Raw genomic sequence first — 18,737 nt, forward strand, 5'->3', positions numbered from 1 at the left:
CGGTTCATTAGAATAATATTATTGCTCTAACTACAAGTACATGTTTAATATTATAAACGAGTATAATATTTACGTACATATATAACGTACGAGTATAATATTATAAATTAGCGATAAGATTACAAAATGCAATAAATTAAACTTTTTAATATTTAATTATAATCCTGCGTTCTACATTCGATCAATTCAAGTGATCCCCAAGGACACGTGAACTCATCAAGCCACAACAATCTGCTTTAATTGAACGCATCTGACTGATAAACTGTTTGTTTAAATTAGTAACTTATTCTCTCTTAATAAATATGCAGTAGATACTGATTGTCCTTGTATTAACTTGAAAAACTTCTAAGTACTAAATAAGTGATTTGGTACATTATTATTATCCTACTCACTATAAATGCTATCATTACTGTTTCTTACGGTTTAATTGTTAATATATTTGAAATGATTCAGTTAATATAACTTGAAACGTAACGAAAAAGTCGTCAGAGTCATATTCAGAACTAGTATTGTGTATTATTTTTTAAACATACATTCTTTAAAAAGAGAAAACAAAACATTAATAAAAATACATTCACTATCGCTGAAGTACATTATTTTCCCTTATTTAATCATACATTTAATATATTCCTAAATATTTTCTTACCATTTTTCGAAGATTATATTATTTTATTTTTTCCCGTTCTCCGATATGAAGTCTGTGAGTTTGAACTGTATACCTACTGATCACTCTTTCAATCTAATATGTAGGTGCCTACGTAAAGTGTTAAACAATTTTTAACCGATCACGATCGAATGGCCGTCAACCTATAAATAAGTACATCGTAACCAGTCACGCTAGATCGAACTCCATTTCTTTTGTTCAATTCAACGCTATCTATATACATATGTTCTTTGCAATATATGTCACATCATTCATTCTCTATTATTATAGATATGTTATTAATTCTCAAATCTATACTAATACAATAAAACGGTAAAATGTGTTTGTCTGAACGAGCTTAATATAATATAATCTTTGAATCTATCAGTTAGATATTAGCGCGTTCAAATGCTATTAGCGCAGACGGTGTTACCATTCCATCATCGTCCATTTAAAAAAACTCAAATCTTCAAAATCTTAGCCCAGATAATCAAAAAGATTCTAACAACTGTTATAGATTTCATGAATATTACAAAAATAGAGATGGGCATTCCGATCCTAATCACCAACTTATGGGCAAGTCAATTAAAAACTATCTGACGTAAGAAATAAGTACATAAAAGGTTTCAGTATCTGTTTCAATAAGGAATTTATTTACCCAGCAGACGAAGGTATAAGACATTTTTCTAAAACTATTATATTAAAATAATAACTTTGACGTAACGATATGTTATCTATGGCTGTTACGATGGTAATAGCTTGTATAATATTCTATGAATCTTCAAACATTAAGAAGATACTAAAACATAATTTCCCTGAGAACATATGTCCTAGAAAATATTTAGTATTATTTTTCATCCTATTCGTGTTTCTACCGTGAAGCAGTTGTGTTTGCATGGCTATGTTTCGGTTTGAAGAGTGGGATATGACAGTGAATTTACAAGGTACCTACAGAGGAATAACACTTAAGTCCCTAGAAATGGCAACGCATGGGAGTATCATGGGCGAAACAGTATACTCTGTTATGTCCATGGTACCACTTATGTCTATTGGCAACGGTTACCACTTACCATCAGATGGGCCGACAGCTTGTTTGCCATTCTAAATTGCATGAAAAAGTATGTGCCTTTTATTTACATAATTATATTCCTATATAAATATGTTATAAATTTAAACGTAAGTACACAAAGATAATGCGAGTAATTATACAATTCATGTTTGAGGAAGTGTGGAAATATTAAGTCCCAGACAATCAAACGCGTTTCAGAACAATCATGATATTTCGAGAGACAATTTAGGAGAGGTTATCTCCCACTAGAATGATTAGTAGACATTTTTATGATCTTGTTTATCTTATTCTCTTATAAAACAAAGAAAATACATCGGTCAAAAAACTCGTAAAATTCGACTTTATCTTCACGGTATGTAATTTTAAATATTATCAACATATCCGCCTTGTTATCATACAATTTACATTCACTACCAATTCTAAATAAAATTTATCATAGAAAAAGAAATTTCATAATTCACCTATTTTTTTTGTATGTATGTTATATAAAACATAGTGTGGTGTCTTTACCAATTCTGAACTGATCATTGTAAATATTTTTACAAGACATGAAATCAATTGAAGTCACTTTTTTTTAAATAATTTTAAATTACTCTAGGTATTTGTAACCACTATGGCCTAAATCACTTAACTATATATAATCTATAGGTGCCAGGTTCCAGGTGGGTTCATCATTCATAAATAATAAAAGAGCAATAACATTTAAATAATTATTAACATTTAACTCATATTCCCAGACATGCTTAAAGTTATTGGATTTGAATGCAACTCACGTCAGTTATGTACTATTAGATCTAAAAATAAAACATGTAGGAATAGTTTGCCGATAAATTGGTTTTATAAAATCTATAAATTTTAAAACAGACACTAAACCGAAATGAAGCCATATTGGGAAAATATATATACTCAATTAATATCTGATACTGTCAGTAAAACATAAAAATAAAATATTAAAAAAAATCATATAGCAACCGATCCAAAAATGTAACACTGGAATATTATGGATTAAATTAGTGCTTTAAAAACATATCTTTTTTTTTTCATTCAAATAATAATAAGCATATTACTCACTATAAAAGAAGCAGAAGAAATATTTTCAAACCCTTTTTGTTGAACTTTATACTTTCATTATCAAGAATAAACCTGTTATGTTAAAAGATGATTAAAGCGAATATAAAATTCTTTACAATGTAACACATATATATAGAACACTTTCAAAAGCAATTTTTATTTACGAGTTAAGACGTATTAACAACAAATACCTATAACTAACCAAAAGATATAATAGGTCGCTATAATAATAAACGCCCTGCCGCTTTGCAAATCAGCATTCGTAAAGCGTATTATTGACATTCAGCTATATTATATTACCGCTAAATAATAGATAATAAATTGTAATTAACTATTTCATTAAATTATAATATATTTACAAATTGGCAAAAGGTTGGCCACCATTTATGACCACCGTTTATAGATAAATCCTCATAAAATGACCTTGACTTTATAATACATCCATGTCTGTCACATTTATTTCAAATTTAGGTAGGCAGAAACAATGGAAACAAACAAACTTTATAATAAAACCCGAACTTCGTTGTCAGTGGCAGAAAACTGCATAATGTAGTATACATTATATAATTATTTGAACTCCTTCAAAACAAAAATCTCCAAACAAAAGTTCACAATAATAATTTGTAATGAGTTTCATCGTCGTCTTCTCTCTTTGAATTCAGCATAAAATCTTAATTTAGCATCGATGAGTCCTATAAGGCAATATCCATAATCCACTTAAAATATACTTATAATAGGTAGACGAAGTAATACCTTTCTTATTTTGGAAGTTAAAACAATTTTAACTTTTATCTTTTCAATATGTACACCCTTGTAAAACTGATAAGAACTAATCTAGCTAATAAATCTCAATAACAACAACTGTCTGCGTAACTTTTAATGACTAATTAATTTTGTATTATCAGCAATATTTTTTTCTTTCACAAATACTTAGTTATTTTTATAATTCTTTATATTTACGTAAACACTTGGCATTGGATAAGAAGCTGTTATTTCTATTATCTACCGTGTTGTTAGGGATCCATTGCCACACGTAAACAATAATTGAGAAAACTTTTTGCAATCGAAAATGTCATATTTTCATTAAGTCCCTAAAGCCTAAAGTCTAAAGCATTTTTACTTAAGGTCAAACAATAATTTTAAAAATAATATTTGGGCTAAAAATAATAATATTTCCCGGAATTTTTATTAGAGATATTAACATAAAGTTGATATCTCCAATAAAAATTCCGGGAAAAATGTCTACTGCCTAATGAAGAGTGCCGCTAGTTTTTTTTTATCTATTACATTATAAAACATGTTAAAATTATATAACTGTTTCAGCTTATTAATAAAAGTTATTAAAAATTTTAACTCTTAAGATTATTTAAGTACCAAGATAAATATATTTTTTTTAAATCAACTTTTAGGCATCCAATTAGGGCTATATTATCTTAATTTATATAAGATTATATAAATAATAATATAGCCCATGACACACTCGAAGTTTTTGGCATTGACTGTAACTCAAGGATGGCAGTTAAAATTTGCAAACCGGTTTTAAAGGAACCCACATTAATCTAGCTATTTACATACATATATTCAATACACTTGAGCTTTGCACGGTCGTGTACTGAATGAACAGCTGTGTATGTTGCTGCTGTCTCTTCCGTGTTTATCGAGGTCAGTTCACGAAGTTCATCTCTCTTTGATTGCATCGTAATTACAGAGAACCTCTACCATGCAATAGCCTGTCGTGCACATGAAACTCTAGTAGAAACGTCTAAAATTTTCTCGAGCTTAGTATATTTATTTTTCACGAAATAAACGCATCCAGTTTCTAGATACGTTCTTGATAAAAAACAACAAATTGATGACAAGTTAAAAGACAGAAAGAATTAGAATATAAAAAGATAGAATAAAATATATAAATTATTTATTTACTCGATTAAGAATCTTTTTTTTTTTATTCCCATATGGACATACAATCAATCGTCACAATGATACAGAGCTTATTCAGTACTGAATATAAGAACCAACAACCGTCTAACATACATGGAGTTGAGACCTAAAAATATAACCCAAATAAATTCGTCTGCATATTTTAAAAATGCAAAAAGAGTTTAATGTTCGCACATAATTGGGAGTTGAATGAAACCTTGCTGACGTCGCCAAGGTTAAGCTTTAGCCAGCGGGTACATCGAAATGTTCATATATCGAGATGTCTACAACGTTGCCAGATAAGATACTTTTTCATAATTTTGGGTAAAAACTTCTATATTTGCAAAAGTTTTAAAGAGAAATTAAATGGACGTAAAGAACTTTGGTTAATTTTTATGACAGTTTTGGTGTTTTTAAACCATAGAATATAATTAGTAGTATATAAATTCGTAGGTTATACCAGTAAAGATGAAGCATGAGTTGAAGAAGTCAAGCAAATAAAAGAGTGCTTTTTTTTTCACCATTCGCGTAGTTATTACATGGCAAAACATAATGGCAACCGACATAAGTTTGTAATAATAATCTGCATACTAGTGAAGAAAATCGTTTTAATTTGGAGAAAAAATATTTGAAATTTCGGTAAAAATAAAAAATCGCATCTGGCAACGCTTAGTGTCTGTGTCCAGATTGTGCAGATGCAGACAGTCGACTTCCCTGCAGAGTGCAGACTGTAGACGGGCCGGGGGCGGTGCGTGATTCGTTTTGCTCACCGATGGCGAAGGTCGCCCGGTTCGCTCGTCTCCCGTATCGGATATGTGTCACTATAACGCTGCGCACACCCGTACATCTGCTTCCATTCGAACACTTCCACATTTTCGTATAACAACATTGATAATTTTATTTTAGTATTAGTATTATTTTTATCATAGTTTTGTTATTATTAGCTATATTATCCGTACCTATCTAAAAGATAATCGTATTGACTTATGTAAACATTTTTAACTACAAGGATTTTTAACTTCCATCGCTACAATGTAAGGTCCTTTATCTTATTAATTACATTCCTAATTATATTCATAATTGTCTGCTACGTTTATCAGAGGCAGACTTTGGATGCCTCTGTCCAATTCATGCTTCTATCGCCAACCAACACGTGAATAAATACCATGTATGTCATAGTAAATTTAATCTATAAAGTCTGTCTTTAAATATATAATTGAAGCCTACTAATTTCTACAGTCAGTCCATTAACCATTCCATGATGTATCTATAAAAAATTAACATACACTTCTTCACTCTTTTTTTAACCCCTTAACCCTTAAGAATTAGGAAGAGGAAGTAATGCAGACTACGAGTTCCATTGGTAGCAATATATCCTTTCAAGTTAAACTCCCCGTGGTGCCCCCTGGAAACCATTGTGATGCATTCTAAGTATATTCATCACGATGGGCCAACTGAGCTATTCTCACCAATCATCCCTCACTGGTACCCTTCCAACGTATACCGTTACCGCAGACCGGATTACTATTCTATTGTAATTAATTAAAAACCCCTTAAGGATCACAAATATTTATTATCCATCAAAAGATCTTAAATCAAGACAAATATAATAATATGATAAATCGAAAACGATAACCTTAACTTTATATGAAAACTATGATCCTTATAAATTTACAATATTACTTAGTGCGAGAGTTGAGATTTGTCCATGATAACCGTCATGAGTCCTCGACTTTGAACTTGATGATTATATTAATTTAGTAATATTTTATGATATTGAAAAAAACATTACAACAGACAGAACAAGAACTTATTTCATTTTTATAATCGGTTGAAACAAAAATACCACTTTTATTAAATTTATTGTGGGCTATTATTATCAATGAACATTTTAGTTTAGTCGCCTAAGAACTATCTCCAATGATGGGTGCTCATCGACTAAATACACATTTTTGAATTCCAAATTCCGAACAAATAGTTAAACCGGTATCAAAACCACCATATCCAAGAGACATTTATTACTCGCATATTAACGAAGTAACCTACAAAATAACTATCATCGACCGATTGAGCTGCTCGTCTCGATCTGTTATATTAAACATAAATAAATGTATATTATAAGGACACTATGTGTAATAACATATTTTATATATCGACCACAATAAATACGTAGTCTTATCAATGTTATCATATTAGCTTCATGTTAATTTCACGATATCTAATTAAATGATATCATTTACATATAATTACATTATTTACAATGGTCTCTATTTGAGTATTCACGTAAGTATTAAATTAACTGTCCTTGAAGAAAGTTCAAGGGGCTTTATCAAATCTACCTATCGCATAATATTTTCCACTATTCATTATTCAGTTTAAGACGAACGTGTTCTATAAATATGTTAAAATATATTCCTGGAGAAATTTTTAACTAAATTAACAACACCATAGTTATACCTTTTGCCAACATTCGAGTCGCTATTAAGAACCAATCTACCAGATTAGTTCTCAAATTATACCTTATTTTATATAGTAGAATATATCTCTCATATCAGAGATAACACTAGAAGAATATTAATACAAACTATTAGTTATCATTAAAAAATTTCATATGTAATGTTATAACAAATCATCGCCGATGTCACTTCATTTTCGCATCACGAAGGTTTGCGATCAGTATTCACAATCCATTATCATATTAATGGGGTGGCTTGGTTTTACAAAGTAACCAGTTTGGGGGCCGACCACAAGGTTGACTTGAGTTCAAATTGAATTTATGTTGTTTAGATTTAGACATGCGCTAGATATATATCTATAATGTATCTATATAAAAACCTAAGTCCACTTAAATACCTATATTTGATGTAGATAAACCTAGGTAATTAATGCTCACAAACAAATTTATCAATTTTAATAAATCTTGTATATTTTGTACCTAAATTTTCATTAATAATTGATGCTCAATATGATAAAATAGTGTTCAACACTTATAGGATTCCGTTTTCATTCCATTTTAACATTTTATTCATTTTGCATACGTAAATATTACTTTGATATTTTATCAATAAAATTTAGGATATTTCATTTTTTATAACAGCTGAGAGTTTAATAAAATATAATACTTCGATCTTAAATACTATTTACTTTTATTACTCTTCCTATAGTAGGTACGGTTTTTGAATATTTATAACTGCTTTTTCCTACAAAACTTTTGTTATTGTATTTTTTTATTTTTGCATTGACTAATTATTATTATATTGAACGTAGAACCCTAAAATCAGATTTGTAGTAAAAAGAAGAATGATCACTCCTTAATATGTAGGTAAGTTTTATATTTAATTTATTGCAAATTAGTCTGAGAGCCGTCGTTTTTATCTTTTTAAGCTTCTTAGGTAATTGGATCACTCGAGGGGTTTTTAAATGTTTATCATCGACTGTAAAAAATTGAACTAATGCACAATTTTGTTCTTTTTATTTATTTATTTTTTAATTGTGTTTTTATTTTAAAAATTGTATAAAGAAATATCAGCTAAATAAACTGTCCATTAACATCAATGTGTGATTGGCAATTCTAATTCATTTAAAATATAAATTTTATTTTGATTATTTTAAATTTAATATTATTTTATAACTTAATAAAAGAAAGTTTAAAAACTAAAACCCGACTACTGAAAAATCATGACCTAAAATGTATGAAAAAATAAAATATTCTAATCTGAAATTGTTATACACAAACTATTTCAAATTTATTTCTATATTAAATAAAGAACATACACATAACATATTTTACTGTAATTAAAACATATTTGTAATTATGTTCAAAGAATAACTAGGTTGTAGTTATAAGAAATTAAAAATTATATAATTTCTCTAATAATAATATAATAATAATCATTTATTTATAAGAATACCTACGCTACAAGATGGCAGTAGTAAATAAAGTCCTATCGTATTCTACTATTTACGTACAAATATGTAAAAACATATAAATAATTATAATTAGTATAGATACATCACAATTTTCTAGTCAATTACCAAATTTTTAATTATACGAATATAATGTTAGTTTTAGTAAAAATTATAATAAATATCAAAACCAAAATTTAATGGAAATCGAATCACATCGGTAGCATTTTTTTGTTATTTAGAATTTCATGAACAGAATAATGGGATTTTTTATAATCCATGAAAATACATATTTTTCGATGTGTCCTTTATTGACACTTTTAAAAACATGTACTTGGCAATTTGTTATATATACCTACGAATCGCCATTCAGTATATATTATTGACATAAACAATTAAATTTTATCTTAAATTTTGTATCTTGTATATATTTCTGTTCCTTCTACTTAGTGTCACGCTTTTACTAAATAAGTTTATGTTGCTATGAATGAATACACACAGATGTAAAGAGCCTCATTAAAGTGAAAGTACTTCGTTACCTATATAAAAACATCTATACAAATTAAATATACTGCCTGAGAAAAATATGCTTATATATAGATACTAATATAATATGCTATACTAATATTATAAAGAGGAAAGATTTGATTGTTTGCTTGTATGGATAAACTCAAAAACTGATTATATAAATTATTTCAGTATAATGATTCACAAATATTGTTTGGAACTAGAAATAATCATCTCTTAAAGTATCTAACTCAATCAATTTCTGATCCCAAAGCCTCGGTAACTAATTTCTCAGTATTGTCGTCAGTAATATGCAGACGCAAAAAATACAATATTTGTAATTTTTATATATAAAAAACAAAGTGTTACCAATACAATTTACAAATATATATAACAATAAATAGATACTTCCGCTAGAATAATACATCTAGTATTATTATTTTCCGCTATACCACTACTAACGTCTAAGGAAATTTCGACATGAAATAGACCGTTTTCCTTTGGTTTCATATTTATATTCTCAGCTTTAAACCAGGTGAACTGAGCAGGCATTACGAAATCAAATATGTACATACCGACCTAATTATAATTTACTATAATCAAGCATTATGAAAGTAAGTAGTTCATACCTTTACTTACACCTTATATTATAGCAGGTAATTTGAAACTGCTTACTATGCAGTTGTGTCAACACATAAAGACATACAAAAATATTCCTAATTTCCATACATATACTAGTCTTATAAGATAACGTTTCGCAATATATTCATTTTTTTTTTTCAATGATTGCAAATCCCACCTCTGCCGTAATAATGTTTTTACGATATCTATTAAACGTCTTTAGCAATTATTCTTAATTATTGTGCAGCAAAAAATTAACCTTGAATCACGGAGGAGTTAGCGACCGTTTGAATATCAATATATCGCAATGAGTGAACAATATACTGAATATTCAACGTCGCGGTCAAGTAGGCGCACGCACTGCTTCTGTGTGGTCGCAGTGCATGTGCTTCACCAGCGCACCCATCAGATAGCACAGCACTACATTGGCCACTATTTGACATAGATATACCACAGATTATATCTTTTACACTATATGTAGAATCATATTATGTATAAAATATAGTTCCTAAACTTTTGTATTAAAACATTGAAAAATTAATATTGAAAATAAAGCATCACTACTTTACAAATTGATAAAGATTTTTTTAGATATATACCTAATTATACATATATTATGGATATCAACTAATATCAAAAACTATCTGAAATTATTATTTTCCTTCTCCCATATATAGAAAAGCAATGCAATAAGTACTTTTTTTAAATATTATTAAGTTTAAGTAATTAGTTTACGTTTTAATATTTTACACAATTGTTAATTTTATTATTACTCTTATATAGTATACCATATAAGAGTAATAATAAAATGTTAAGGTATACCTTAACATTAAATCATCTTAGAATAAAAACAGCAGATATATAGAACAAGAAAATGCTTAGTAAAATGATTAATGCACCATGCACCATTATTAAAAATTAATAATATTAATTAAATTATCCATGGGTTAATTCTTAGACGCTATTTCTCTAAACCAACCTAGGATATATATATATATATATATATATATATATATATATATATATATATATCATAAGCTACTATATAGTCTTTAATTAAAACGTTACGTTCATAGTTTTATTTACTAATTGCAAGTAATTGACTTAATGAAATATAATAACAAAATAGTCTAATCCTGTTTTTTTTTTTTTTAATATGCTGTTTTTTTAAAGGTCAACAGTTGTTAATCAACTCACGGGGGATAGGATGTAGTGAACTTTAAGAAAACAGTTCGAGCGTAACTGTAGTTACGACTGAATAATTAAATTTTCTTAATTGTAGACTATTGACATGGCTACTTTACCTACTCAAACAATATAAGGTAATATCTATAAATATCTTTAACAAAATGTATAAGCTGGCATACGTGAATAATCCTAATTTTGTACTAGGAAAACCGAGATGTTACTAATTTTGCTCCTAATATTTTATCTGTAAAAATATACCTACGTGTAATCGACCATTGCAAAGTATATATCTAATCAACGTTATAGATATACAAAACAAAATTGTATTGATATACGTATTGTATCAAAAGTCAAAATCACTAATCCTTCACTTCATTTCACTTTTATATTTAATTATTTTGCTAATGAAATTTTACTCAAATGTAATTCGATAAAATCTAGATTACAAGATGCACATTCAAAATAACAAAAACTTTAATTAAAATCTATGTAATTAGAAGTTAAGATTTATGTGTAAAAGAAAAGACACAAAAAGTCGATATTAGAGGCAACTTCGCCAAAACACGCAAGCTCTGTGTAGCGCTTCATAATTCACAAGAAAAATGTCTGAATAATGTATATTTTCCACTTGCCGTCGTAACTTCTTACACTTTATGCTCTGGACCAATGTTTGTGTTTGAAATCAAAATATTTTCTTTGCTCTGAGAAAAACTCAATTGAATTTTTAACAGCCCCCATGTTCCTACTATTTTTTTATTGTCAATTATAACTTGTTTTATGAATTTACCTAATCGTACAAGTATTGGTAGCTAATCCTTCTTAATCCATTAATTCTTATCGTACACTTTAAGAGTTTATTAACTTTTTATTTAACCTATATTTTACGCCGTATTTGGTTTCTAATATTTCTATGTATCATTTTTAATTTATCTTATTTAGAACTCACCCATAAGTTTTCCATATAACGTGAGAAAAGAAAAACTGCTAGAAGTGACATTGTCAACAGTTAAGGTTCACTGTAAGACTGACAAAAGAAAAACGCCACGCTTTTTATTTATACACTTTTTGTTTACTAACATCACATAAGAATTTCTTTATCTGTCTCGATATGAGCCATGCGCGTAATCAGACGCAGAGCCGAGCAGCGCGCAAGCCTCGGTACTACCGACTAAGTGTTCTTAAAAGCGGTCCGCCCCTATATACCTAGCTACTTACTTCTCACTTTGCCTGAACGCTTCACGCTCTACATCCAAGAATTAATAACTATGGATCTTGGATACTGAACACTGAGAACTCAATGCATATGCCCGTGTATAACTATTAACTATGTCCGACTTTCTGCCACGCAATAGACGTACAACTGACCTAATAAACGATAAGGGCTTGAATGTAAAAATTAATGAAATTGGATCAAGGTTGGCACGCAGACTTGTTGTCATCGTAGGTCGTTACTATTATACTGTATCATGATAGAGAGGTATCTCAATAAACGTGACTGATAAACATATAAGGCATATTCTATACTAGGTAGTGATAGGCTTTAACGTTACATTTGCTGAGTTGATATGATAGATAAGGCGACAGTAGAAAGGAGATTCTTAATAACAAGGTACCGTTCTTAACAATCTATCCTATCAAGTTGACTTCCACGTGAAATCCATCGTGGTTAAGTACTAGTGAATTCGTCATAATAATGAACTGACCTGCTTTCATCCTCATCTGTCATACCTCACTAGTACATCGTCAGCACAGGTAAGTCACACCATAGTATACGACAAAATTCTACCAGGTCCACCATATTGACCTAAATATTTAGGGTAGGTCTTACGTATAAGAGACTCGTAAGCATATTAAGGGGGGTAAGTTGGCCATACTCACATCAAAATCGCTTCAAGCTCACCCCGGAATGAGAGCCGAGCTTTTAACTACGAGCAAAGACTTGTGACAAGCGATGACAAGCATGACTTAGATAGTCATGCTCGATAATTAACACAAAACTTTCTTATCTAATTGCATTCCAACAGGCGTTCGCCATAAAGCTACCATTAGCAGCATTCCAATAACAGAATGTAGGTACCGTATTCCGTAAAAAATTGTAATAACAAAAGCATGGCATCTGTCTACGTGTTAATCTTAATTGACATTTTGACGGTAGGAGTAGATAAATTATTTTCAATACAAGTTACTACAGTTACCACGTCATATCTTTCACATGAGCTGTTCGATTAACTTATGGGAAATAAAGCCACATCCGTATGCCTATTATTATTATACCTAGATTATAGATTATGAATAGTTCTATTTTAACAATGTCAAATCTACGCATAATCGAAGAACAGAAATATAAAATGTATAAACTATTATTATAGTTTATTTGCAATCGTAGATTTATGAATAGACTGACAAGGCTGCAACCTAAGACAACATTTTAGAGGCCGCAAATTTGGGGCATTTTTTTTATTGTTAGGGAGGTAAATAAACAGACGTACCACCTGATAGAAAACAGCTACTGTCACCTATGAAATTTTAGAATTCCCCATATTGTACTGTAAAGGGAATACTGAAGATGGGAGCTCATTCCACTATTATAATATAATCTTTATTCTCCAAAAAAACTTTCTTAAAAACTTAAGCTCAATTTTATGATATTTATATCTACAATATTTTAAATGAAACAAATAATACTTACTGAGATCTAAATTAGGTCGCGCTTGTGTCTTAAATAATTCTAATTTATTTAATTTTAATAATATTTTTTCAAAATTGTTAACGTTACACTTCCACACTACAAGCAATAGCACAGTACAGTGTTACCACAAGATGAAGCACTATAATAAATTCTACATTGATAATATTAGTTACGGGTAGTTTTATGTAATAAAATGTAGAGCATCATATAATACAACAGTAACCATAGACATAAGACAATTTGTTATTATTAATATAGATATACGAATGTATATGTGCATGCATGAACAAAATATATTAGACTTATGTATGCACGTAAGCATGCATGCGATATTACAAAAAAATCTCAAAGTGTAAAGACGAAGGTCTTGAACTAGTGCGTGTTGCTAGCAGATGACTTATGGAACCGAAACATGTTTCTACAAGATTGCCCGTATGCAAAAGCTTTTAATTACTCAGCGAGCTATGGAGAGGGCTATGCTCGGAATTTCTTTACGTGACAGAATCCGAAATAAAGATATCCGTAAAAGAATCAAAGTCACCGACATAGACCGAAGAATAAGCAAACTGAAGTGGCAATTCGCTGGTCACATAGCTCGAAGAACCAATATCCAATGGGGAAGAAAGATTCTTGAGTGGCGACCCTGTACGAGCAAACATAATCTAGGACGACCTTCCACTACATGGAGTGATGACCTCAAATGCCTTGCAGGGATTCAGTGGATGCGATGGCTCAGGACTGTTTTTTATGGTAGTTTATGAGGGAAGTTTATGTTCAACAGTGGATGGACAATTACTAAGATGATGATAATGTGTGTAATTTCACTTGTTGTAACTAATCGGGCTTTGTTTTGGGCATATTTGATTTCAATTTGAATAAATATTATTAGTTCAAAGTTTATGTTGTCACGTAATTAATGTTCGAGTACAAACAAACGAATCGAATCTATCCTGAGCTCTTCGTGTTAGTCTCTTAAAGTACTGGAACAATCAACGTATAATAGATGTATTAAATAACTGGTTCTAATAATAATTACTCACGACTATTATATTAAAAACTTAGTTGAATTTCATTGACAAAAAAATTTTAGGATAGTAGATTATTTCTGAACTGTGTTAAATTCTAATGGTAGGTAAGAGCAGCAAAATAGAATAAGGAGAATAGCCTAATAACGGCCAATGAGCACGTTTATATTAAAATAAAAATCTGGAAATGGAAGATTAGGAGGGAAAAGAGGATTTACTTTCATTTTACTGAATAATATGATCACGTTCGTTTAGACTAAATCCACCCTTAATACCAAATGAGACTCGGCTTTCATAAAATTTCTATCGGACAAGGTGACAATGTTCCCCAAAATATTTTTAATCGTGTTAGGTCTATTAAACGATATCGGGCTTATTCGCAGAGGGAGTAATAACGAATCAGTTCTACGTCGAATATAACAACCAGTATACAATATAAACATCCGCTCCAACACCACATCCAGTAACCACATCAGTGCACTACTGGGCCCAGATTTCTCACCAGAGATTATTCTATTACCACACTGGCCTAAGCTTAATAAAGGGTTTTATTGCTCTATCATTATAATGTATTGTACTGTCTACTTTTAAAACTTTTTTTTTATACAACTTAGAATGGCAAACAAGCTGACGGCCCACCTGATGGAAGGTGGTAACCGACGCCTATAGACATGAGCAGTACCATGGACATAACAGAGTATACTGTTTCGAACATGATACCCCCCATGTGTTGCCATTCCTGAGGACTCAGGTGTTGTTCCTCTGTACCCAGTAAATTCACGCCATATCCCACCCTTCAAACCGAAACACAGACATGCAAACACAACTGCTTCACGGTTGAAACACGAATGGGACAGATGTACCCAAGCAATCGACTTTGTACAAAGTCTCCCTCTGGAACATCTTGAAAATACGAGTAAAAAGAAGTGATGTTATATTTTACTCTAGCATATATTTCATAATAATAATGTCAAAAGTAAAATAAATACCTGTCTTATATAAATCAATCTCACACGTCTATAATCTAGTTATTTTATTTTTTATGTATGCCCACCGATTTAATTGTCAATTATGGACCGACTTTAAAAATTTTTTTTAGTCGTTTGCTTAGGCACCTCTGTCCCGTTCGTGTTTCTATCGTGAAGCAGTTGTGTTTGCATGGCTGTGTTTCGGTTTGAAGGCTGAGATATGGCAGTAAATTTACAGGGTACAAAAGAATAACACCTAAGTCCTCAGATATGGCAATGAATTGGGGGTATTATGGGCGAAACAGTATACTCTGTTATGTCCATGGCACTGCTCATGTATATAGGCGACGCTTACCATTTTCCATCAGGTGGGCCATCAGCTTGTTTGCCATTCTAAATAGCATAAAAAAATATCTTTGTATACTCGTCATCATATTAGTCATCTAAACGAATCGATACTGACTGATATGTCAGAGGTGCATATCTTTGCTATGCATTTAAAACTTTTAGGCGAATTGGTCTAGATTAAAATTATTACTTTTTTTAGATTCTAAACTTAATTATTTAATTTTCATAAATTAAAGTGCAGGTATATGTCGGCTAATATAGGACAAACAAGTTATATATCATACGCTATCTGAGATAATTGCATACAGTAAGACAAGATACATGTATAATCTTATAAGGGTTTAGTTTTATTTTTGGGTCCTTACAATAATAAGTGTGGCGCACCACGCCCAATATGTCTATATCTACAGTATCTAAATACTATAAAAGCAAATTTATTATTGTTTCCTATTCTACCTTTTATCATTTTTTATTTATCGACCATGATAATATAGCGATTATCACACTACCATAATTTATAATTATAAATTATAAATTTATATTGCATTACCCACAACACTACCTTACCTTCCATAGTTGCGGATTCGATTAATCTCAATTCAATCGATCAGGCGGCTGCGGCAATAAATTCTCTTTCGGAGGCTTGTGGTAATTTAGAACATCTTTTAAACTTCTACATAAGTGGAGTCTGAGTTGTCTCGACTAACCATACTCTCTCCCATATATAAAGGCCCAATCAGGAAGCAATATTACTCAGAATAATCAAGAAAGCATAATTACTCTGAAAACAATTTCACTTACTTTTTGTATTCTATGTTCTATGCATCGAATATGAAATTATAAATTCAATTCTGTGTTATAGAATAGATTTCCTATCAAAGTTTTCTCTATAAAGATTAGATACAACAGGAATTTTCCAAAAAAGATGAAGAAACTCATTTAAAATCACCAATGCGTGAAAATTCTGTGTAACATCTCTATGATGCAATAAGTTCGTATTGTTAGAAAAACATATACGTTTTTACATATTTGTATATATACATTCCTATTTTATATATAAAACATAATCTAGAACTATAGATAAGTACCATTCTTTGTCAAACCATGGCACCCCATGTAACTATCTATTGTACCGTTTATTGATTAACTGACGTCATCTTTATGTCTAGACGGTAGGCCATCAAAGACATACTACTGTCGTCTATGGTCTAGACTTGTTTTTATATATATAAAGCTATACTTTTAATTCTTTATTGACATTGTAGCTTTATATAGATAACATATATTTTAATAAGTAAATACATAAGTTTTTATTTGGTTTAGTAAATTAGTCGTTAACCAAATAATAAATATATCTTTCGATATATCGTTTCAAGCCGATCATACCAATATAAATCATGATTAGATACAATACGACTCTCGTCAACTCACAATTATCACATTAATATTATTTATTCAATATGTACGTTGAAATAAAAATAATTAATGTTATAGACAAAGATAATAATATATTTATCAACGACTAGTAATTAATTAGCTCATGACTTTTCAGTCAGTATTTGTAATGATGACTTACCATTATTTTTTACGCGACTTCTAAAAAGGGAAGGTTTTTCAGTGTATGTTTTTACTCTAGCGAACCATGTACACATTTAATATTATATTAACTGTTATTACCTAAACAGTTAGATTTGTTTTAAAGAATGTAGTTTTGTTAGACAATTAATAAAATAAAATTTAATTATTGATTATAAAAGCCTGTTTCCATGTTGCTAAATTTATTAAATGAATTTTTTTCTATCAATATGCAATCAAGAGAATCAAAGTTATACAACAAGATATACAAACTAAAAGTATACCTTTATTTTACACTAGTTTTTTGCCTATTACATCGCCCACGTGAATTTCAAAAGTAAGATTGGTTTTCCTACTTTTGAAATCTACGTACACATGAAACAAACAACTTCCAGATAACATATCGAAATAAAACATACAACAGATGTTAAGTTAGACCTTTAGAAGTATAACTGTGCAAGTAAAAAATCGCATTCAATTCAGTGTAGAACGGACCGGACAGAATATATTTTTCTTAAATATTTGCTATCTACAGATATCGTCTAGTTGTAATAAAAGAAGATGCTGATTGACTGACTGACCAATGAATCAAAGCATAGCCATAACCGCTAAATCTAGAATCTTGAAATTTTATATATAGGTTCTTTATATAATGTAGGTGAACAATAAGTAAGAAATTTTGAAAACACAACCTCTAAAGGGGTAAAACTTCGGTAAACATCTCCTTCTCACATGGAAAGGGGCTCTTCCTGCTCACACTAAGGACTCAACTTACTCCTACACATACACTTAGGAGTATGATAGGTCTTAAAACTAGGATAATGATGTTATTTATATTAATTCAGACTAATTATTATTTATTTATTTATATGTGACATTATTCATATGTTTAATTGTTGTATACTCTTAAAATATTATCATATTCAACAAAATGTAATATTGCTATCGAATAAATTTAATTTGATTGAAAAAATACATGGATCCTTTTTCTTTGTAGCGGAAGATAAACCCAGATTATACACAAACCTTTGATTAAAATTATTGTTATTCTTTTATAATAATTTATCATCACTACATATTATAAAACAAAGTCGCTGTCGCTGTCTGTCCGTCCCTATGTATGCTTAAATCTTTAAAACTACACAAGGGATTTTGAAGCGCTTTTTTTAATAGAGTGATTCAAAAGGAAAGTTTATATATATAATAC

The 18,737-nt window shown here is 29.9% G+C and overlaps 1 protein-coding gene across 2 annotated transcripts in view; it reads right to left on the bottom strand.

Annotated features, from left to right (window-relative positions):
- Positions 1-13,738, bottom strand: part of LOC113520314 (ecdysone 20-monooxygenase) — a 34,825-nt gene extending 21,087 nt beyond the window's left edge. The window contains exon 1 of one of the 2 annotated variants that reach the window (XM_031914599.2): positions 13,615-13,738. Coding sequence is in view for 1 of the 2 variants with exons in the window: in XM_026905615.3 (XP_026761416.1) it covers positions 11,872-11,922 (51 nt within the window). In the remaining variant the exon portion in view is untranslated. Of the gene's footprint in view, positions 1-11,871; positions 12,100-13,614 lie in introns of those variants that run through there. The other variant, XM_026905615.3, reaches the window with a different exon arrangement.
- Positions 13,739-18,737: the final 4,999 nt, after the last annotated feature.

Source organism: Galleria mellonella, unplaced genomic scaffold (genome assembly GCF_026898425.1).
Source record: "Galleria mellonella isolate WM207_F2 unplaced genomic scaffold, CSIRO_AGI_GalMel_v1 utg40, whole genome shotgun sequence".
In the NCBI taxonomy this organism is placed as follows: domain Eukaryota; kingdom Metazoa; phylum Arthropoda; class Insecta; order Lepidoptera; family Pyralidae; genus Galleria; species Galleria mellonella.